Source organism: Tympanuchus pallidicinctus, unplaced genomic scaffold, assembly GCF_026119805.1.
Source record: "Tympanuchus pallidicinctus isolate F22 unplaced genomic scaffold, pur_lepc_1.0 scaffold10, whole genome shotgun sequence".
NCBI lineage: Eukaryota > Metazoa > Chordata > Aves > Galliformes > Phasianidae > Tympanuchus > Tympanuchus pallidicinctus.
This window is the reverse complement of record NW_026294619.1, coordinates 8,602,608-8,625,339: the sequence shown is the minus strand read 5'-3', so window position 1 is coordinate 8,625,339 and position 22,732 is coordinate 8,602,608. Positions and strand designations below refer to the sequence as shown.

The window sequence follows — 22,732 nt, the reverse complement described above, 5'->3', positions numbered from 1 at the left end:
AGACAAATTTGAAGCAACCAACCAGAAGTAGTTACTCTGACACTCTTGAAAGTACTTATCTACAAGAGCCTATGCACAGAAAACCATCCACACAACCAATGGCCTGCAGAAGGTAACCAAATTTCTCATACTCGTCTTGCACGTGTGTCCTTCAAAGTGCCTCTTAAAGTACCTCTCAGTAAGAACACATCCTCACCACAGGCTACCTGCCAATGTCAGGGATGGCTCAGAAGATCTGCTACATCCAGGTAAGATCTGCAATGCGCTTACATAGCTCTTACACCTCACTTACACATATCAAACACCTTGCTGGGACCACTTCACGCAGCAGTGTCCAGCAGCAACAGCCATCACAGCTCCTGCCATACTCATACGTATTTCTCAACTACTAATTCTACTTTTGTTGATGTTTTCCCAGGGTGATTCTTGGTTAATTCACTGGCATTTTGGTGGTACGCTCTTGTTTGCTCCAGAAATGCACATAAGCAGCTGCTTCCCTTGCTGACTTGAACAGTGCAGAAAGCAGAAGGAACTTCAGACACCACTCACTGAAGAAAAAAACTGAACCTCGAATTAGATTCAAGCATTTTAACTTAAGAATATGTAAAAGTAGCATTTTCTTGTATGTACACTAGATTTTATAAGTCCTGCCATCCCTCCTTGTTTATCAGTGGTATTTGCTGCCCTCTGAATGCTTCCAGGGAGGGGGACTTAGCAGTTTTTTGTTTGGCTCCACACTTTGCTGTTCCTATCATCCTGCTTCTGAACAGAGCGCATTTAAACTTTGATTGCATGGCTATCACTGTTAATTTTCTACAAGTAACAATTGTCTTCTCAGCAAGTATTATATAGCAATCCATCAAGCAACACTTAACCAAAATCTTTATCTGGGACTTGCAAAGAGGATCCAACACACTGGAAATTAAATACACAGAAACAACAGCTTCAAAAGAATAATGAAGGGTGAAAAAAATCAAGCAGCAGTTCAGTATAGTGAAATGCAAGTTTGAAGTTTTTCCTATCCAAAAGTAAATTTTGCCACATACACTGCTGCACGGTGATTCCCACCTGCGTCTCCTCCTAAAACACTGAACCACCATCTGCTTTTGCCACTCAGGGTATTTTCTGATGCAGATCAACAGTGTAGTAGTGTTACTGTTGAAGATCTTCAGTTTTCAAGTCTCAGATTTATTTTTTTTTGCATGGAACAGTTTGACAATGTAATTACATAAGCAAGATGTTCAATGTTCAAGAGAATGCGTACATGATTAAATGACAACACAAGTTTTATTGCAATGAATTACTTTCTGAATGGCAAAACACCAAAGCAATTCATTCAGATCCCCTAGATTCTACTAATTTTTCCTTTTTTTCCCTTTGACGTATGATCAATGGCATTTTAGTTTCTAGTTTTGTCTGGGAGAAAAGTAACTGGTAGAGGGAAATCTGCAAAAACATCACCTCCTTCTCTCCCTCACAAGGATCCCAGAATGCTGGCAAGTATCCCTACCAGCAAGATTTTCACCTGGACTTGGATCCTATAAGAACTGAAGCATGTTAATGCAATCAAATGGTTCCTCTGAAAGTCACAAAACAAGTCATGGGCAGTCTCTGTGGGATCTGTGGCAGAAATAGGATAGAATACACACAGCCCTTCAACTATGAAGTTTGTAATAGCTGGAACTTATGAACCACATCTCAAAAAAATGTAATTTCTACCATAATATCAGTAAAAATATCATATATATTTTAAGTTAGATTTAGTAACTTTTCAAAGTTTGCAAGAGTAAAAACCATTAAAGCCAGCTAACAAAATTTTACAAGAAATGTTTTGGCTTAAGAGTGATTGAGACACAACAGAAAAGGAACAGTACAGGAAGACAAGATGGAAGCATGAACAGCTTTGCTTAAAATAAGTCAGATACACTGCATAACATGACCATACAGATCAAATGTTCCAGAGGTAGTGCACCAATTAAAAGATCTTTTAAATTATTATTTTTTTAATTATTATTTTTATTTTTTGTGCTGGCTGATTTATTTCCTTTCTGGTCCTGGACACACTGATTAGAGAGTCACAGATTTCTTGGATGTCTTATAAATACACACAATAGGGCTTCAGAGGGAAAATAAAATAAAATAAAGTAGATCTCTCAAGAAAAGAGGTGGATGAGAGAGAGAAGTGAGAAGAATGATTGCTTATCTTTTTCTGTTATTTACTATACATGTGTATGTAAGTCTTCTGCTTCTCACTATCAAAATTCTCATTTCATAAAACCAAAAATGACAAGAGGACAACTGTGATATTAATGCCTCATAGTCTTGGGGGCTATGGAGTCACTGAAATGAACTGTTTAAATAAGAAGTAGAGGACTACGCAATGAAGTCACTTTCTCAAGTTTAGTGGGCTGAAGAGGCATTAGAATTCTCATATAAAAGGAGATTGCTGCATTGTAAAAACAAAAAACAACAAAAAAAAACCCCACCTATGTGAATAGTGAATACAAAAGGATTTTTTTTTAAATAAGTTTCTTTTAGTTCTAGAATAATTGAGTCAGAATACTTCTGTAATGAAGGACAAAAGCTAGTTGGCACTAATTATTGACCAATCTGTGAATATATTGTTTATTGTTTCACAGCAGAAAGCCATTAATGAGCTTTATTACTTTCAGAGATGCAATGGCTTAATAGGGGACATGCTGAGACTCAGTGGAGTTCTGTTTGCTGGCAGACATTTGGGATAGGCTGTCACCACATGCAACACAGCAACAAGTCAGCAACAAGTCTTCCTTAATTTTTAATGACATACTTTCATTTTGCTAAGATTTTAAACTATTCCTTATTTTCTTAAACTAAACTCTGAGTTGCCTCCTTTTTTTTTTTTCCCCTCAAAAACAAAAATTTAAGCCCCTAAACCCAAGCTCAAGAAGAACATCAGCTATTCCTGTGCTATCAAAATGATTAAAAAAAAGAAACAAAACAAACAGGAATACATCTGTTATTAGTGTTCACTTGCCTTATTACATAGACATCATTTAGTTCTCCTTTTGGTTAATATTGTCATTGTTAATTCTTCAGAATTGTCAGTCAGAATGGAAATAAGGGCATCTCGAGTGCTGAACTGTACCCAGATCTGCTTTTCAAATAGAAGCCACAAGCAGACAGCAAAAATGCAGGATGGAAAAACAAAACCTCATAATGCTTTTACTTAATACACAGGAAAGTTTATCTGTGCTGTCAGGTGTATTGGATGTGCTTGTGTTACCACTTAAAGTAACTGGTTTTTAAAAGGCATTAACGCAAACATTAATCTTTCCATGAAGTTTAAGTGTAACATAAGGAAAAAAGACTTCAAAAGATGGCAAGAGATACATAATCTATTGCAAAGTCATTATATGACAACTGATTTTAAATAATTATATTCAGGTTTAGTTGTTCCCCCCCCCCCCCCTCTTCATTTATAGAAGACAACTAGAAAAAAAAATACAACAAGGTAATATTTTGCTTTGTAAGAAGTTCGTCAGGAACATCCTCATTAAAAAAAAAAAAAGAGGGTAAACTCTCTTTTACAAATATTGCCTCCAAAAGGCAAACATTTAGGAACCATGTGCTATTGCTACTATGCATGTATGAGTAAACTGACTAGGAAATTAAAAAAACAAAACTCCAGCACAGGCATAAACCTTGGAGCTTTCCTTATGAAGAACAAACAGCTGACTGCACCTTATTATGGCAAATGTATTTCAGACAACACTCTGCTTAAAACTTAGCAATTGAATGTCTTTCCCCAGTCTAAATGCCAGGTAACAGCCACTCATTAGGTAAGCACTACCAGCAGTTACCTTACAACTGTCAATGCTAGGACATACCAATTGCAGAACCTACAAAGTCAACATTTGACCATCAAAGAACCTAGAAAAGCGACCTTTAGGAAGCGACAAATGGGTTGGGAAATGGTCAAAAACGCTTATTTTCTGCTTCGTATTACCCTAAATACAGCCTTTGAAAACAGACAGGAGTTCAAACACCAATCACACATTTAAAAAGCAAATAGTAAAATGATCACGTGGTGGAGAACGACTTTTCAAATAACCTCACTGAGGCAGTGGACGTGGGTCCTGCTGCATTTTGGATACGGCTTTTAACGAAAGCCTCAGGGATCGCATAGCAACCACCCACCCCCATGTTTGCTCTGGTTAGGCTGCACAGTTCCTTTCCAGCAGAAATACCACCACTTCCACACACGACCAAACACCCCAAAGCCACCCACAGAGGCCACAATGAATACCTGCTAAGGGAAGAAGGTATAACGCTGGCCCTTGGGGCAGTGCCCTCCCAGGAGGAGCAGCCGCAGGCTCAGGCACCTGGTGGAGGCCTTGAGGCACTCTCAGCACTCAGGTAGAGGGACAAAGCTGAGCGCAGGGGGAGATGAAGCGGAGGATGGAGGAGACCACAACCAGCCAGGGCAAGGATGCAGTTGAGATGCAGCTGTTTACTTTCAAATCTGCCACCCCTCCACAGAATTCCGAGCCCCCCCAACTACACAGGAGGGGGAGGGGGGAGATGGAAAGCTCACCTTTATGCTTCACGTTTTTAAACATACAGCTCCCCACTGCTGGCAGGTACACGTGATGAAAAAAGAAAAAGCCCAAGCCACTCGAATGATTTCCATGCCACTGTCCTTAGGACACGGCTCACTGAGGTGGCAGAGAGGAGCGCTGCTCCCCCTCCCCTTGCTGCCAAGTGCTCCTGTGCCGAAGAGGGGAAGCCATGTTGCACCAGAGGGTTTGGAAGTGTAAATCACTAACATCCTTACTCAAACAGCATCACTGCCTCCAAACACAAACCCCAGAAGTTCCTGGGGGTTTATTTAAACTTCTTAAATAACCAGCCTAACTGCACCCTCCTTTTTGCGTCAGTGTCTCTTTCCAGATTGTGTGGCTTCGTCCCACAGCCACTTGTTGTCTGAAGACTTTGTGTCTCAACCAACACAGGCCATTTATCATTACAGGATTCATTTCAACCTTCAGCAGCTGCAGAGGCAGCTTTTTTTGTTACTTCTGTAACAAAACAATCCATAGCTGCAGTCTGCAGGTTGGTCTACTCCAGGGACACCTTACAGCAGCCTCCCCCACCCGCCAGTCAGCATCTCTGCCTCCCCCAGCAGGAGCTGCAGCAGCGGGCAGGGCTCCCCGTGCAGGCAGGTGTCAGGGAGCAGCGTCATGCCTCCTACACACCTATCTGAGGGCAGCTACCCTAACACTCTCATGCCTGGGCTGCTAATTCAAAGTGAGAAACAATCTGCCAGGGCAGAGGGATTTAGCATTTATTTTCTCCAAAGCAGTATTTCCGCTCCCTTTTTTTTTTTTCTCTCTTCGTTTCACAACAGGACAGAGAGCCAACAAATCCTGGCAGGTGAGCAGAATAAAAGCCTAAGACACGGTAGAGCGAAACGTGCCTTGTGATGCTTCCTCCCACAAAGAAGGGAATAACAACAAAATGAGCTACAAAAGCCCTCTGCTGACGCAGCACCATTTATCAGGAACACGCTTTTGCTCCAGGGACATGGAGAGACTGTGAAATGCAACCACCTCTCAGAAAAGAGAGGAGTGCCTGTCTGTACAGCAGCATGAGACCATAGCAACAGCGTAATCCAAAAAATACTTCTTGGAAAGCAAGGGAGAAAATTCAGAAGACAGAAGCATTGTTCTGAATGAAAGCATGCAGCCAGAACTGAGCTACCATTCAAATACACACTCCCAAGAATCTTTTGATCCTTCATGATCGAGACTACTTCCAACTGTTTAAAGAGGGGAGAGACAGCTGTCACCCTGTGCCTTACTATTATTTTAGCATTATGCTAAAATGAAAACCTTTGTGATTTGTTAACTGAATCATTAGGCTTTTGCAAATCACTAACAATTAATCCCAGTCTAAAGAGCTTTGCAGCCAGTGAGATCACAGACAAAATGAAGGAAATACTTAGTGAATTTTGGTACGTGTGCTCTCATCATCAAATTCACGTGAGTTGAATTTGAGTTGAGTTTGAGTTGAGCTCCTGCAGTTCAACAGGAGCTTCCATGCTAAGAGGCTAAGAAAGCAAAGTCAAAATGAAATTTGCATTAACAAGAGGGATGGCTTAGCATTTTGCTCAGAGCCTTTGAAGACTGGCAAATGGGATTATAAAGAGCCATTTTTTTTTTACTTGCCAATCTGAGGGCTTTATTTTCATCTTTGGGTAGTAGGCATGCAAGTTTCTTTAAGGTCCAGTCATGGCAGTAGTACAGCCAAATCCTTTTGCACAACACAAAACAGCACAAATGAGATGTTACTGCTGCAGACATCGCAGGGTGAAAAGAGCTGAAAGGGAAAATTGTTTGACTCTCCTTTTCACTTCTTGTTGATTGTGTCCTAGCACTTTACACAAAAAGCAGACAACGTGGCCTTGTGTCTGTCGCCACTGTAATCCATTCTAAGGTTTACCATGTGCGTAATGCTTTCATAACAAAATTCAATCATAACTGCTACCAGTGTCAGGGGAACCAAATACAGCTGTGTAAGCAAATGGAAGAATTAGTCCCTTAATACATATTTAATAGACCATAAAACATCCTTGCACAACTGAACATTACAGTTTATCTACTTCTGCTTTCTTCAACTCAAGGTCAAGAGATTAAGATATCTGTCAAACAACCCCTTGGAACAACTGCAACCTACCCATCTTTCCTATGGAAGAAGAATCAAGACAAGTGACTACAGAAAGTATTTACTCAGATTTGCTCATCTTCCAATATTACTAGCTCATAATACTGCATACATCATCGTACATACATACATGCATAACATCATAATACTGCAACTCATGCATCTCAGAAACAAAAAGGCTACATGGAGTTTTCAAATAAAACAGGAATCTGTAATGAGCAGTGACAGAAATGCCACAAGTTTGACTTGATAAATAAATTCCTAGCTACCATCTTATTTTCTGCAGAATCACATTGTCACAATCTCTTCTCTTGCCAGCACATAAAATGAGTAAAAGGAAAAACCATGTGTCTTGAGTTGGATCCTTTCCTGAATCCTCACCCCCCCCACTGAATTCCAGGTTAATATCCTAGCTATTGATTTAAAATAATATTTCAAAAAATGTTAAACCAACAGCACATACAATGCATTTTGAGCAAACATTTCAATTTAGACAGTTTGAGAAGGTAAAGACAATGTCAGGACAGAACAGAGTTGTTAAGCTGGATACAAATAAAAATCAGTGGAAAACTAATCTGCACATACTTTTCAGTTTTACAAGTACTCCTTTCTAGGCTGCATTTCTGCATCAAGAATGAGCTTTTAAAGCAGACTAGATTCCTTAGTAGCTGTACTAGTTTAATTTAACTCTGTAACTGGTTTAATTTAACTAGTGGTTTAATTTAACTCTGTTTTTGGAAACACCAGCTTTTCCCAGAGCTGTGCAGATTGATGTAAAATCTACCAAAATTCGTAATGATTTTGAAAGCAGATAGTATATCTCTATACCCAATTTTCAAGTGCCATCTAGTGGTTACTTTCAATTTTATCTCCATTCGATATTAAGAAATATTTACTTAGTATTTTTAAAAAGTGTGTTATTTATATCACATGCTGTTATCATATTAGACTTAGGAAAAAAAGCAAGGCAAAAATGAGAGTTCTCTATTTTGAGCTTCTTCAAGGCAACTTAATGACTTGTCATTATTAGAAAGAAAATTCTGATGTGCTAATGTCAGTAAACAGTCAAAGTCTCAACCAAGCACTTAAGAAAATCCTGGAGAATAAAGCTACCACACTATAATATTCCAAGCAGTCCTTACAACAGAGACAGCCAAAAATCTACAGTGCTATATCAAGAGATTTCTGTTGTATGCTGAACTCAACAACTGATCTCACATAGGCCTAAAGCTTAAGTACTTGACTAAGTCTGGTGACTTAGCATGCTAGCTTTACAGTATCCTCTTCTTAGCTGGGTATTGTTAATTAGTTAATTTCATTGATTGAATGTGGCTAAACAGGCATGCAAAATATTTTTTGTATATTTTATACATGCATCAAAGCTACAGTATCTGGCACAGAGACAACCTTTGTAACAAAGCAGTGCACATCAGCTCCTAAATTCAATGTGTATTGACAGATGTGTTTGCTTATATCTGTCTGGAAACCCCAGTCATAAACATGAAGTCGCTGTCAGGCAGCCAACCAGCTAACAAAGGTATCTGTTTGGGTTGCTTTGCAATCGGCTTCTGAAATCTTACAAGTAGAATATTCATCTTCCTCTTCAGTAGAGTTACAGCTCCACGGAAGTATGCTTATGTCCATCTCTATAAAGTGTTGGATCACAGAGTCTAAGACAAAGCCAAAGTTAAAAACACACTGTCATCAAACATCATATTCCATTATTCTTCTACTGAAAAGACTTGTTACAGCTACATTGCTGTGGCAGAACTAAATTCAACAAGGAAAAAAAAAAAAGGTAAGCTCTTATTCATTCTTGAATCCAGATTTCAAATCAATTTTAAGAAGGTGGGAACATAGATAACTTTACCAGCTAGAAAACAGTGTTGAAGAAAGGGCAGCAACGGACTGATGGTCAAAGCTGAAGGGAGCTCACAACTCTGATCCCAATACTTACTTCCCTAGAAGAGGAAGCCTCCACATTTCACAGTCTTTTTGTTTGCTTGTTATATGGATAATTACATTAAACATCTCCTTAGAAAGGCATGCTTTAGATCCACCTCTGAGCCCCATGGATCTGCCGAGGTCAGATCACAAGGCATTGGTGTGCATAATCCTCAGAAGGAATTATATTTTACTGAAGGTCTAGCCTGCAAAAGCTGCTCAGCACTTTAAAATCCCCTTTTAGAACCTAATGAGCATGAGAGAAATAATTTTAAGTCCCATAGCTTTGTACCTCACTACCTAAATTGCTGCACCTCAACCTTCAATTAACTTATTAAATAAGAACGTGCACTTAATTTGAAAGGTATGGAAGTTTTGGCTTACAGAGTGACCAGCCCACTTGAGGGTAAAATTATTGTGTATTCTTCTTTCACTGGATGGCCTCTCAGCCCACACAACAAAATGATCCAAGCCAAGTTAGCAGAGAACCTCCCCCCAGATTGCCATGCAACACCAAGCACAAGCCTACTACTTTTTGTGTGCGAAACAGATGCACGTGAAAAATAAGCTACAATTCTGCATGCAGTCATTAAGTTACTTTGTTTGACAGAAAAAGTCTGAAATCAGAGCCAGGTAGTTTAAGAAAAATTAAAAATAAAAAAAGTTGTGTTTTAGTATCTCACACAACAATAACAAAAACAAACAAACATAAAAACCTTATACTTCAGAGAGTAGCAAATACAAAATTCTGAAGAACAGCTAGCACCATGCACAGAGATGGGGATGTTTAATTGGTGATATTCTCAGTGCATTCTCACAGCTACTTTCACTGAAACTCAGTGGACGCTGGGCACGAACAACTTAATGGAAGAAAGCAAGCTAGCAAGAAAATTTGTTCTTTATCAAAAAGGTAGCTTTATGCCCTCAGCTATAGATGTGAGGTCCAGCATTTTCCCTGAAAATCTCTTTAGATATTCTTCAGACTAAACCATCAGAAATAAGCAGGGAACAATACCTCCATTTTTAAGGCAAATGCATGCTGAATGTTCCAAAAATTGATCACTACCTTGAGTTGTACTGAACATAAAAGTCTCTTTTTAGGAGAAGGAGAATTGGTTTATTTTTAATGCATTGTAAGACAACCACGTGATTCAGCCAACTCCACTTCTAAAGATTTAAAGCTAGCCATTTGAAACAAGTTGCACATGAAGAACTTAAGGCAAATATCTTTTTACCTTTCCCCTTAGGAAATAGTATATATTTAATCTAAGAGCACCAATAAAACATTATTTCAAGAAAAGGAAACAACGAAAGCTACATACGTAGCATCTGGAGGTGTTTAGTCCTGCCCAAGGCAGGCTTAACTTCAGAACTTCTATCAAGAGCTTCTATCATATCCCTGGCTCCTGCTTCATCATCCTCATGATGAAAGATACTTTTTCTTGTGCCCAACAAGAACTTCCCCCTGCTGCATTCTGTGACTACTGCTTCTGGCTGTCTTTTCATAGTATATCTTTAAGAAATACTCTTCTTCATGATTGCCCTTCAGGTAGCTGGAGTCAATTAGAGCCTTTCTGAGCCTTCTACTCTCAGCAGAAGTTCTGAACGCTGTGCTACTGTAGGAGTAAATGAATAACAAATAAGCAGGCTGCTCTGCCACTTGCTCGCCCTCATCACTTCATCACAAAACACTATCATGTTCATCAGGTACAGTTTGCCCATGGTAAATCCATGCTATTTCTAGTCATTTTCTTGTCCTTCATGTGCCTGAAAATGGTTCTGATGAAGACAAGTGCCATAATCTTCCCAGGACTGAGGTGAGGCCAGCCAGCTTACTGTACCCCAGATGTTTCTGTGCACCTTAGATCACAACTAGACACCTCAGGGTCTGATTTCTACTTCATGCATAATCCATGGGAAAAACGACACTGCTTTATTTGATCTGTAATAACCTGAGATTACAACCACCTTACCACATTTGCCAATAATTCTAAACACAGAAGATATGGAAATATCAGCAGCTTGATAACACATACCATAGTTTGTTTGGCTCAATCCTTCCTCCTCTAATTTTTCAGAAAGCTACCCAGTCCTACAGACACAAGTTTGCAAGCCTCTCCGCTCAAAAAAAAAAAAAAAAAAAAAAAAAAAAAAAAAGCATTTGGAAATCTGAATCCAATTCAGACCAAGCTTTTCTTCATATTTTGACAAGAAAAGCTTATTTTTCAGTCAGAGGAGGAGTACATAGTCATTGTGAGTCTAATGAAACCCCTAAAAGCCTCTGAGATCAAGCAAGACAGCAAAAGCCAATGATTGAGCTTGCTGGTCAAGTAATGCATGTAATTAAACAATAAAAAAGTGCACCTGGCACCCGATGAACAAATTCTAAAATCCAGATGACTAACATCCTTGGAGATCTGCTGCAGATACACCAGCTTTCAAGTCTGTGCTCTATGCTCAGGTACCTTAACAAAAACAAGTCTTCCCTGACAATCCAGATCCCTAATGAGGTAGTAAGCATTTGGAGATGCCCCAGAATGATTTGTTAATCACTTACTGAAACCAGTAAAGATGCCCAAGGATCATCATTCAACAACCTTGAAGAGGACTTTTCAATTCAAACTGTAGCTTGGCACACAGTAGCTTGGCTTAACTTGCTCCGCTTTGTCACGGTTTGGAGTCTGAGAGAAAAGAGGTGGAAGGTCTTTTAGATAGTCTACAATTGCTGAGATGTATTAATTCAGTAGCAAATTCTGTGATGCATGCAACTTTCTGAAGCCTTAAGTGGAGGCACACAGATCTCTTTAGGAAAGACTAAAATGAGCCAGCCTGTAAAAATCAAACACCTGAAATCAACTGGGACAGTTCTTTCTATTAACAGTCCAAGTTTGCACTCAAACTTCATCAGGAAGCAGGAAAGCGGATTTCCCTTTTTAAGTGCAGAGATACCTCACTACAGAATACAAAACCCTCTCAAACCTGACTGTGGATCCTAAGAATATCAAATGATGGGCTCTTAATGAAGCCCTCTCAGAAGGGGTAGATTTCATAGACGTGTAAATGCCAAACATCCTCCATTTATTAAGTAGTATCTCAGAAGCCTTCCCTATTGAAACTCCTGAGTGATCCTTACCTGTTGATATTTGCTCATAATGCAAAACATTTACCAAAGCCAGATAATTTTAACCATTTTATAACAAGAGATCTAGAAACTTTTCAATGAGAAGAAAAAGCTATTTTAACACAGTAACCAACAAGCCACAATTCATTTAGCCTTTCATCACTCAATAATATCCTTATGAGTATTTAATATTTTCTCAAGTTTCGGGAAAGTAATGAGTTTCTCAGAAACTATTATTGGCCATCAATAATTGCAGGCTACAGGACAAGAAAACACTAATTCCACAGCTTATGGTTGGTTCCTTGTCCCAGCAGAAAACACATCCTAGCACCCATGCTATGTTCATTATCTGTTATCTGAGCTCCTCCACTGGTTTAAACTGGGACACTGTGGTGAGGGAAAGAAGAAGACATAAGCATAGATGGGCAAACCTATTTGCTCAACTCCACTCTCTTCATGTTAGTACGTTAATGGAGAAGGGGGAATTCCTTTAATTCAGTGGACTCCAATAATATTTTTTTTCCTCCATTAACTGTAAGAAACCTGAATTTCTGCTCTTTGGACAACACCACAGTACCAATGTACCACCACACTACCAACACCACCACCAATGTTACACTGTATGCACCTTAACAATTTACTCCCAGTAGAAAAAAATTCTATTGATCACAAGAAGAGGAAAATGAGCCTCTACGCCTCAGCATCTTTTCTACTTTTTTATTTTCACTGCATCAGATTAAATGACTCATCTTGGTCCTAAAGACTAAAACCTGATTTGTAAAAGCTAGCCTTTGGTAACTCTGACATTGGCACTAAATAGATCAGCATGCCTTATGCCAGGGTTAAATTATGACAAGTCAAACATTTAGCTAAAGCTTAAGAAGAACAAATGAGTTATCATCATTGTAAGTATTCTCAGTACAAAAGCAAAGTTAGCTCAGAGGAAAAAGCATGCTAGTACTGATATCAATTACCACTAATTCACACTTCCACTGCACAGGTTTACCACTAAAGAAAAATAAAAAAATTAAATTAAAAAAAAAAAAAAAAAAGCCAACCACAAACCAGACATCGACAGAACAAACAGAATCCCCAAACATGAAGGCAAACATGCTGAAATACTTTCTAGAAGCCAGAAGCCTCAAGATAAGCAACAGCAGCAAAGGCAAACCTCTGGTAACAGCACAACTAGAGAAAACTGATCTGAAGGAAAAAATAAAATGAATAAAACCCTGTGGGGAAACAATTTAACAGAGGCGCTGATAACTAATGTTGAGGTCTGGAAAAAAGAACACGTAAAGCACATAGAAAACACACATGTTCCCTTTCTCATCAGGTCCTATGGCTTTAGGACTTTACTGTTTGCTATGAACAGTAGCATGTGGATATGTGTATGAGCATGTGGAAAACACTACACTTTTCACATGAGTTTTTGTTGTTGTACGGTATTTCTTTTTAATAAAGCCTTATTATATACCTTATGAGTATGGGATAAAACTCTAATCTGAAACTGCTGCACTCAAAACCAGCACTGTCACAAGTAGAGGATCTCAGCCTGCATTGTTTTACTGCATCTCCTTTGGATAAGGGTTTCCAGAGAACCAGCAAAAAAAAAGCACCAGAGGCCAATAAAAACTGAAAGAAGAAATCATCTTAGCAAGACAGATTATTTTAACTTTGAATTTGCATTTTGCTTACACTATTACTTATTTAAAACTTGCATTCCCTAACCAACAGTTAAAGAAGTGGCTTCTTGCACAAAAAAAAAAAAAAAAAAGAAAAAAGAAAGGAAACAAGCATGAGCAATCTAGCTCTAGCTGGATGGTGAAAACTGCTTCATGTGTTCGTCAGTTGAAAAAAAACAGCAAAACAATAAACCTCCAGCCAACACAAAAAAGCCACTTCACAAGCAACACACACCTCAAAAACAAGATTGGATAGTTAAGATTACAGGTAGGCATTATGGTTTTTATCTTTGTATCTTTGTGACCACAGAGAAACAAAAGCAGGAACACTGTTGCTCCCAGTTCTTTTGATCACTGCTGGGGATCTGTGATGATTGTTCAACAGGTAAAACTGAATGTTTGTGAATGCTTAAAAAGTTTTTAATGAGCTTTTTAAAATAGCTCCTTATGCTTATAAAGAGATTCCTAGATGGAAACAGAGATATGTACTTAGACATGATATATCTGTTGAAGGTTTACATCTAGTTACTCTGCCACAAGCCAAGTAAAAACTCCATTTGCACCTGCATTAAGTCAAAATATAGCTTACTGCAAAGAAACTATTAGTACAGAACTATTGATGTAAAGAAAAAAATCACTGATGAAGCCTCTCTCTCTCTGTTTCAAGACTGGATCTTTTCAAGTGGAGGAGAATTTCCTGCTTTTTCTATCACGTGACACAGTAATGACATCAACTTTTCCCCTCTTAATGACAATTTGCTGAACAATTACTTATTAATCAAATATTGATATGTCAAAATAATTGTAAACAATACAGTAAAGCTGCATTTGTGGAATATTTACCATTGGCTGTAATTTTGACTTCATCAAATATGGTCAATCTTCCCTGGTGCAGGTAACAGCACAGCAATCTGCTAGTCTATCTGCTAGTGCTTAGGTAGACTCCAGGCAAAACTCCACTGGATGTCTCCTGAAGTCTTAAGACGATGTGTCTTTGTTTTTTACAGAGAACTGTAAACGTGAATTTACTCTAAGTTCAGTTCCAAAACACATATTTAGTGAGCTGTGCAATGTCTGCAAAACAACTGTCGATTATTTGTTGCCTTTAGTATTTATTAACAAGAAACAGCATCATTACACAAAATTATAGACATGCTGTATCTGCAATAACCACCACACTGATGCAAGCACAAAAAAAAAAAAAAAAAAAAAAAAAAAAAAAAAAAAAAAAGCCAACTTGGCAACAGTATCTCTCTGGAGAAGAGATAAGGAATCAAAAAAAACTAAAAAACAAAAAGCATTCCCTTTCCATCCACCATTTTGCTGAAGAACCTCTACAAAAATATATATATAAGGTTATACTAAGCTTAGACACAAAAAAAATTTTGTTCAGCATGTATATGAGTTGGGAATACAGATAGACCATTAGTTAACTATCAGTCATCCTTGTATTCAAAAGAGTTCTATCGATCACTCTCAGGCTATTTCACACTGTGCCCTCACTGTTGCAAGGAAAAGTAAGACTTACTAAATCCGTAGCAGCCTACAATTCCTATGCTAGGTTACAGAAATCAAGTTTCCTTCATGAAGAAAAATGATCCAAAAAAGGGGAAACAAACTGACAGCTTGTAGGATGCATGGATACCTCTCAAGAACTGCATTATGACATAGGTGACATAGGTTTGAAACACCTCTTCACCACGGAGTCCGCAGGAAAGCCAAATGACACACTAATGGGAAAACCCAGGATAAATATTTAGATTTTTAATTTCACGCTTCACAAAATCTACAATATGGCTGAGCATTTTGTATGCATTGTGAGCTCTTTGAACAGGTATATTGTGAAGAAAAACCAACTTCTGCTGATAGAGGCAAAACATAGTTTTTCCTGCTTTGTGCAATAAAGACACATGACAACTCAGAGATCATTTTAAAATGGTCTCATTGGAGAAAGTAAACAAGATATAATTTGCCAAAAATTAGAATTTTACTGTTGTATTATGTGCATAGCGAAATTATGCCTAAATTGAAATAGCTGAGAGCCGGTTTGACACGTACAACTTGCAGGTTTTGTAATACTGTGAAATTTATTTTACATAAACACATTTATGAGAGCATGAAAAGAGCATTGTTTTTTGACTGCTTGTTTTTGTGGTTTTTCTTCTTTCTTTCCTTTTTTTTTTTTTTTTTCCTCTCCTTTAGAAAGACTCTTCTCAATTATGAATCACTTTAGATAATTCATGACATTAATATCTGGCAAAATGCATCTCGGCAGATCACTTATGCTCAGTGACAAGAAAGCTCCACAACAATGTAAAAGCCAGTTACATCACCCAGCAAGTGTTTAGTATTTGACATTTTGCTTTCTCAAGATTACCTGAGTCACATAACTTCTGATAAGCAAGTACAGACATTCATATCAGCAGATAGGCTTCTAACATTTCTCCCTTGTTTGGACTACGGAATTTACATTACTTGTACAAGAATAAGCCTTTATTTACACAGGAACTCACATTAGTAAATTAAAACCAACTCACATGCTTTCAGTTTTTATTTCAGTCTAATAACCATTATTTTCAGATAGCTGAAGAAGGTTCCTCAACATCAATAAGTCCATGGGATGTCAAAGGAATAAAACTGAATGATGGGACTTGCATTCAAGACATATGCACCAACTGGCGTGACACAAAAAAACCTGACAGATTTCTGATAAAAGTCACCACAAACCTGAAGCATCACAAAACAAAGCATTCAGAGAGTTCACTACCTTTATTTAGGTTGAACAGATCTATGAGCTTAGAAACAGTACTAAGTTGCCACAATTTGAATACTGAGCTGTGTAGCTGATCACACAAAAAGCCAGGTTAGACACTTTCTTGGCTTATGAAAGTCAAATGAAAGAAGCTTTATATGGAGGAAAAATCAATAAGATTTGTGAAGTTTATCTATTTTACCTTACCACAGCAACAACCGTACTCCCAGCCAAAGCATCAGACAGTAGATTTGAATATTTAATTAACATTCTTCTTTGCTGAAACACAGCCTAGAGAAGTGGTATCTTGCAAGGTCCATCCCATCAAATTCAACACCTACTAGGCATCCACATCCCAAAGGCCTCCCTGACTACACACAACTTTTGGGTCAATTCAGTAACGTCACCCAACTTGTTCAAGACTGAACACAGTGTTAAAAGGCTCATATACACAGAGTCAGGTGCTGGCCAGATTCTGGTTATCTAGCCCATCCTAATCCAATAAAGCTTTTGTACAGATCCAAAAGAAAACAAGGAGAGTCCCGATCTCGGTGCGCACACCCAACTCCCCAGTTTCTGCATCAATAAGGTGGCACAGTTGTGGTTTAACCTAAGGCCGTGTTTTAAGCTATAATTATTGCTCAAGTTAGAGGAAAATGGGGAAGCACCACCTTTCTGAACAGTGAGACAGTATCACATGTCACAACTAACATCCACAGTCTTCAATCTCCTTACACAGACTATGACAAACTGTCAACCAACACACCCTGAGCTCCTCAAATAATTACCATTAGTTTGTGATGCGTAAAGTTTACCCACCTTCTGCTTTCAGGATCGCTTAAAGAAAGCCACTGCTGCTAGAACCAAAGCCAGCTAGAAGGAAGAAATAAATACCCCCTTCTGTCTAGAAGAGGCTTTTTCTTGTGAAGACGTGACAGTCTCACCAGCACAAGTACCCTGGAAGAGCTGGAGGTCAGCTTTGTCTGTCCCAACCTGGAGACATGGACATAACAGCTCCCCAGGAACCTTGAAGGCCAACGCCTTAACAAGCAACAGAAACACCATGGAGACGCAACTGATGATGAAAACAGAATGGCTGCACTCAACAGTCATCAGGCCATCATTTACCTGTCTGATTTGCATGAAGTGATGAGTGCTCCTGCTAACATTTCAAATACCTTCTTCTGAATTTATCAAATTTGAGAAACAGCATCAAGCAAACAGAAGCTATGTACACCAGAAGATATATCCTTACAGTTCAGAGCAGCTTTACAGTAGTGGCTCAACTTCATTTTCTATCTCAGTAGGACCCACTCATGAAATGGACATCACCCCCTACCACAAAGCTTTTTCAGAGTGACTTATACAACACCAAAATTTTCTACATTTCACGCTATTGCCTCATGCACAATCTTTTCCAAGGACTCGCCCATATAGTCTAATACAGTCCTTAAAGAGTAACAGCTGCTTGCGTGCCTCCAATGCAGAAAGCCAAATCAAGCAATAACCAACCTCTGAATTAGAAAAGGCTCACATGAAGCTACAGGTCTGATAGTTAACCCAGCTAATACTGTTGTCTGCTTTGATCCTGCCTATCAGTTAGAATCACATAAATTAGAAAATGCAATTCTACTCCAACCTTCTTGGGGCTTACCCACTTTTAAATGTACTGAAAAAATGAAACTGAGGGCAATACAAGCCAGGGTTGTGGAAAGTGCTCTTCTCTATCACCTCCCAAGGGGTCCCAGCTCCTAACAGATTTTAATTCTCAGAAGCTGAAAAGAAAAAGAACCTGCCCATACATCCATCAGAAATAGGATAGGTTGTTACTATTTGTTCAGTGCTACGTGAAGAGAGGGAGAAATACACCCAGCCTTTTTGCAGTGTTGTGTTCCAAAGAAGCTACCTTCTCCACAGCCTTCCGCTTTGAATGAACAGAATGAACAATCAATTGGCTGGTCGGATAATATCACAATCCACTTCAAAAGGAAAATCATACCTTTTATAGGTTAATTCAGATTTTGTTCAAAATAAATGAGTCACAGAACAGGATTTCAAATTAAAATGAAACTTAGCATAAAATACAGTGATTCCTAATGTTATCCATACGAGCAGATGTTCTTTAACATGAATACCTGTATAGCTCATACAAGCTTGCTCCCACGGTTTTGAAAGGATAATTGAAAATACAGTGGTATTTCTTTGTGTGTGCTCCTGAGCTTTTTCAGGCCACTCTCAACTAAAGGAACCAACCTCTTTGCCTTGCCAGTCTTTTTCAAGCCTGTGTACAAGGAGCTGCTCCCAGCATCATCGGATCGCCCTGTAGAGGAAAAAGGCAGCTGACAATATACGCGCCTGCCTGTAGATGGAGCACAGCAGAGCCGCATCACCACCACACGTATTGCTATTGCTGTGCAGCAACTTCTGAGACAGAACAGCAACAGCTGCCAGATTACCCGTGTGGGAATACATGAACCGGGAAACAAGTCCCTGCACAGAGGCAGTAAAGGTATTGAGACCAGCGAGATGTCTGTGCACAGGAACTGAACCACAGCCCATCCAGCAAGGAGATGCTGAAGGAAGACTTGGCAGCAACCAAGCATGCAGATAGGCGTGACACCCGGAGCCTATCAGCAACTATCCCTAATCAGATCAGGTCAGTGCAAGGGCTGGTCATCGCTAACAGCTCCCAGCATCACATGGACCTGGGGAGACCCTTGCGAGGAGTGTAGGAAACAGGGAATACATCTGAGCAGGGGAAGTGGAAGATGGAACAGCATTACATTCATTCCCTTGAGAGCAGCAGAAGATGCAAGGATAATACTGAAATTCTTTATGCTGCCTTTAACTGTTCTGCCATTTGGGAATCTTTGTTCAGAATTTCCTTCCTGAACCTCCAGGCTACAGAAGGTAAATACAAGCAAAGCTTGTACCAGTTTCCAGTGAATGAATGCAAGCAGTCTGCTGCTTAAGGGCCATTACAGGTAACTTTTTGATTGACACCTTCAGCTCTAATATAATTCCAACACATCTAATCTTATTTTTAATGTCCTATTCCCAGTGTAAAACAACACTAACACCTTTGTACTATATGTAGCACCTGATACATATTTTCTACTCTATGTACCATAACTTACAGCTCTGTAAAAAGCTTCTGGGACCTATAAGCAGGTAACTCTGCCAACCAGAATCAGGCAGATTTTCATTTCATTTAGCCAATTGTCTTATTCTCCAAGCATTCCCCAGAAGGCACCCATCATGAGCAGCTGTAGATTGTCAGTGCAATATATAATCTAACACACAGCACTGAAAAAAAAATTTACCTAGAGTCCAAAATGTTTAGTGCAAATGAAGATTAATCAGCCGATAATACCAGAAAATCCGAGTAATCATATTACTTGCATCCCAGGGCACCATTTCTTAAGAGTGCATTAAATGAGTGAGTAAAGTAACTGTTCTTACATTTTCAGTTACCACTAACTTAACTTTCATCATTCTTTAAATGCACTCCAAAAACTAGAAAAAGAAATTGAGTTAAACATTAAAGCAAAATCCTTAGTAAGGAGGAGGGATGTCTCTGATGAAGTGTCTCACAGCTACAAAGAAGGCACTCGGAGCAAGGCAAGTGAGTACGATCATCCAAAAAGCAGGAGTTAAGAGGTCCAGGAAACCACAAAGAGAGGGAAAAAAGAGAGAGACAGGGAGACAAAGAGATCTAGAAAAGACAAGCTGAAATACAGGTGTCCATTAGAACTAGTGAAGGTATCTTTGTCCTAAGTCTTTTCAGCAAACATGTGAAGGGGGCAGCAGCTCTTAGCAGCCCTGCACAGTGCAGCTGTCTAGAAGGCACAGCATCATCTCTGAACATCACCATTTACATCTGAAGTGCTTTACTTGTTATTGTTTCAGGCAATTAGTAACATGTTTAGAAGTAGGAAAAGGTGGGAAAAAAACTTCCAATTGAGTATATTCTTCTTAATTGTTAACCATCTCACATTTTACCCTTTTGCTATGAACAGATCACACAAGTTTAAGTGTCTATTTGCCAAAGCTGCAATTCAACTAAAAAACAAAGGTGGAAAAGAGAGGTTGTTGAAAGTGCCTTGCAAAAGAAGGAAGAGACCCTGCTGCATTTAAATCTTGGGTGGGAACAACACACATGTCCTTCACTTGGGCTCTGCAGAATGTTGCCACTCACACTAGGTTTTTACCAAATGGAGAGGTTTGTTCCTGCATAATTGAGGTCACTGCTCTTGTCTCAGAAGGATGTTTACCACTCTTACTAATGGAGTGGCTGAAAATTTAAAGGTACAATAAAAAATGTGTTCAGGGAAAAAAAAAAAAAAAAAAAAAAAAAAAAAGATGAGAACAGGTCCTTTTGATGTTGTTGCTGTCATTCAGAAAGTGCTTAACGACTGCCTGTACTAATAAAAAGGCAAGCAGAAAATTCCACTTTACAGAAAGAATGTCTTAGGACCAGATGAGATGCTGGGTAAAACAGGACCAAGTCAACAACTTGATGAGGCCAAACAGAAGTCATTATGAACTGTTTAATTTAGGGACTAATTCTGAAGCCTCAGAAACTTGCAGGTGCAAGCTTTTATAAAAACTGAATCAATTAGGTTTTACTTACAGTCGGGAAATATTTAAATAAACTAATTGGAGAGCTGAATCTTTAAAATAGTCATTAGATACTACGAAATCCATGGAAGGAGGAGGTGTTAATAGCAACATCCCTCTGAAGAATGTTCTTCATACATTCTTCTGTATGGAAAGGAATTTTATCACAGACAGTTGATAACCCCTCCCCACTAGCATTCTTATGCTAGGTATCAGCATCCTCCATGTCTCTAGCAACTAATCACACTGCTGCTTTTCCAACACCATTGCAACACAAGCCTTCTTCTATGTAACAGGCACATCTCAGATGCTCTCCTGCCATTTGTAAAATGTGAGATAACAAGCAATAAATCAGTCATTTTTAATATCCACAAGACAGCACTGAGTGAATCAATTCCATTACTATATATATATTTTAAACATACCTGCTATTGAGAAATTAACAAAAGGAAAGAGTAGCTAAGACAAGCAAGAGTCATGTTCTGCTGGTGCCTGCCATCTCTTACTTCACTGCAAAATGCTTCCCACTTGCATGGCAGAACTATATCCAAACTTCATACTAGGAAAAGAACTACAGAGATGCAACACAAAAATGGTCATTGTGGACCCAAATATCACGTGACTAATTTTTGCCCACAACATTCTTGTTAGTTACCTGAAAGGAAAATTTAGTTTACCCAGCTACCTATGAGCAGAGTATATGCATAGGCACAGTTTCTATGAGGCAGTGTATTTACAAAAAGGGAGACAGAAGGGAATCAGCTTACCTACCAACCCTGTCACTGTTATTTCAACTAAAATCAGTCAGCAAATTTCAGAGCGCTGAAGAAATTCTGAACACATGACAACAACGAAATCCTTAATGAAACATCTTTAACTAAAGTAAAAAGTTATTTTCCTATTTGCATTATTAAAATAGCACACGCATCAAAATGCTTGTTTTCACTGGGCATTTATTTCTATAGCTTTACAGCTAATTATTTTAGTTTGCAGTTATTAATTTATACACAAAGGTACAAGTCTGCCCTCTAGCGCCTAAAATATGCAAACTATATGATATTAAAATAATGACTTCTTTTTTTCCTTTGAGTTAAAAGATTTGTATCTGGATCATCCCTAATTCCATAACAAGGTGGGACAGACAAAAGAGTATAAAAGGCTTTACTCACTTCATTGAGATAAATCATCACGGGAGTCCAATACATTTGATCTCATCTGATTAAACCAGTCTGCCTTGGATTTTTTGGGCACTGTGAAAGTTGCACAGTGTGTTAGAGGAAGGTAAACAAAATACCCGAAGAAAGAAGGCCTTAAGCTATACTGATGGAAGACATGCAAACTACTTGGGATAAGCCTACAGGGGAGCTAAAAAGTAAAAGCCAAATCAAAACACAAGTGGGGAAACGTGTGATCTGAAAGAAAAAATGCAAATTCAAACACCAAAAAAAGAAAATCAGAGGAAGTGCACCTATATGTTTCATTTCGTGTTGAATGAAGAGGAGCAAAGGAAATACTCTCAACTGATTAGAACTGTGTACTGCAGAAACAAACACCTATCATCTCCATGTTATAGGTTAAGGCTAAGAATATTAAACCTCTTTTGGATGCTTGAAAAGCTGCAGAAATGCCCTGAGAGCAAAAGCAGGAATATCCCTGCCCTCCCTGTCTGAACAGACTGCTTCACAGATAGTCATGTAGCACTTGGGGAAGTGTTCTCTCATACCTCCATATCATGACATCCATGCAACACTCAGGCACCTAGCCATGGAAAGTTAAAATTGCACCACTGCCCCTTTAGCATGTTGCAAATTCTGAATCTGGTTGTTTCTGCTTTCCTTCACTTTAGAAGCCAAATGATGGGAGCTGAAATCCACAAAGCTGAAAAAAAATCCACCTCTAACTTTG

At 38.8% G+C, this 22,732-nt stretch overlaps 1 protein-coding gene across 18 annotated transcripts in view; it reads right to left on the bottom strand.

Annotated features, from left to right (window-relative positions):
* Window positions 1-22,732, bottom strand: part of BBX (BBX high mobility group box domain containing) — a 140,626-nt gene that overhangs the window by 68,548 nt on the left and 49,346 nt on the right. For 5 of the 18 annotated variants that reach the window (XM_052666457.1, XM_052666467.1, XM_052666433.1 and 2 more), the window contains exon 3: window positions 11,207-11,330. The exons of 8 other annotated variants lie outside the window; for them this stretch is intronic. Coding sequence is in view for 4 of the 10 variants with exons in the window: in XM_052666424.1 (XP_052522384.1) it covers window positions 21,997-22,032 (36 nt within the window). In the remaining 6 variants the exon portion in view is untranslated. Of the gene's footprint in view, window positions 1-11,206; window positions 11,331-21,996; window positions 22,078-22,732 lie in introns of all 18 variants that reach the window. 5 more of the 18 variants (XM_052666424.1, XM_052666414.1, XM_052666396.1 and 2 more) reach the window with 2 other exon arrangements.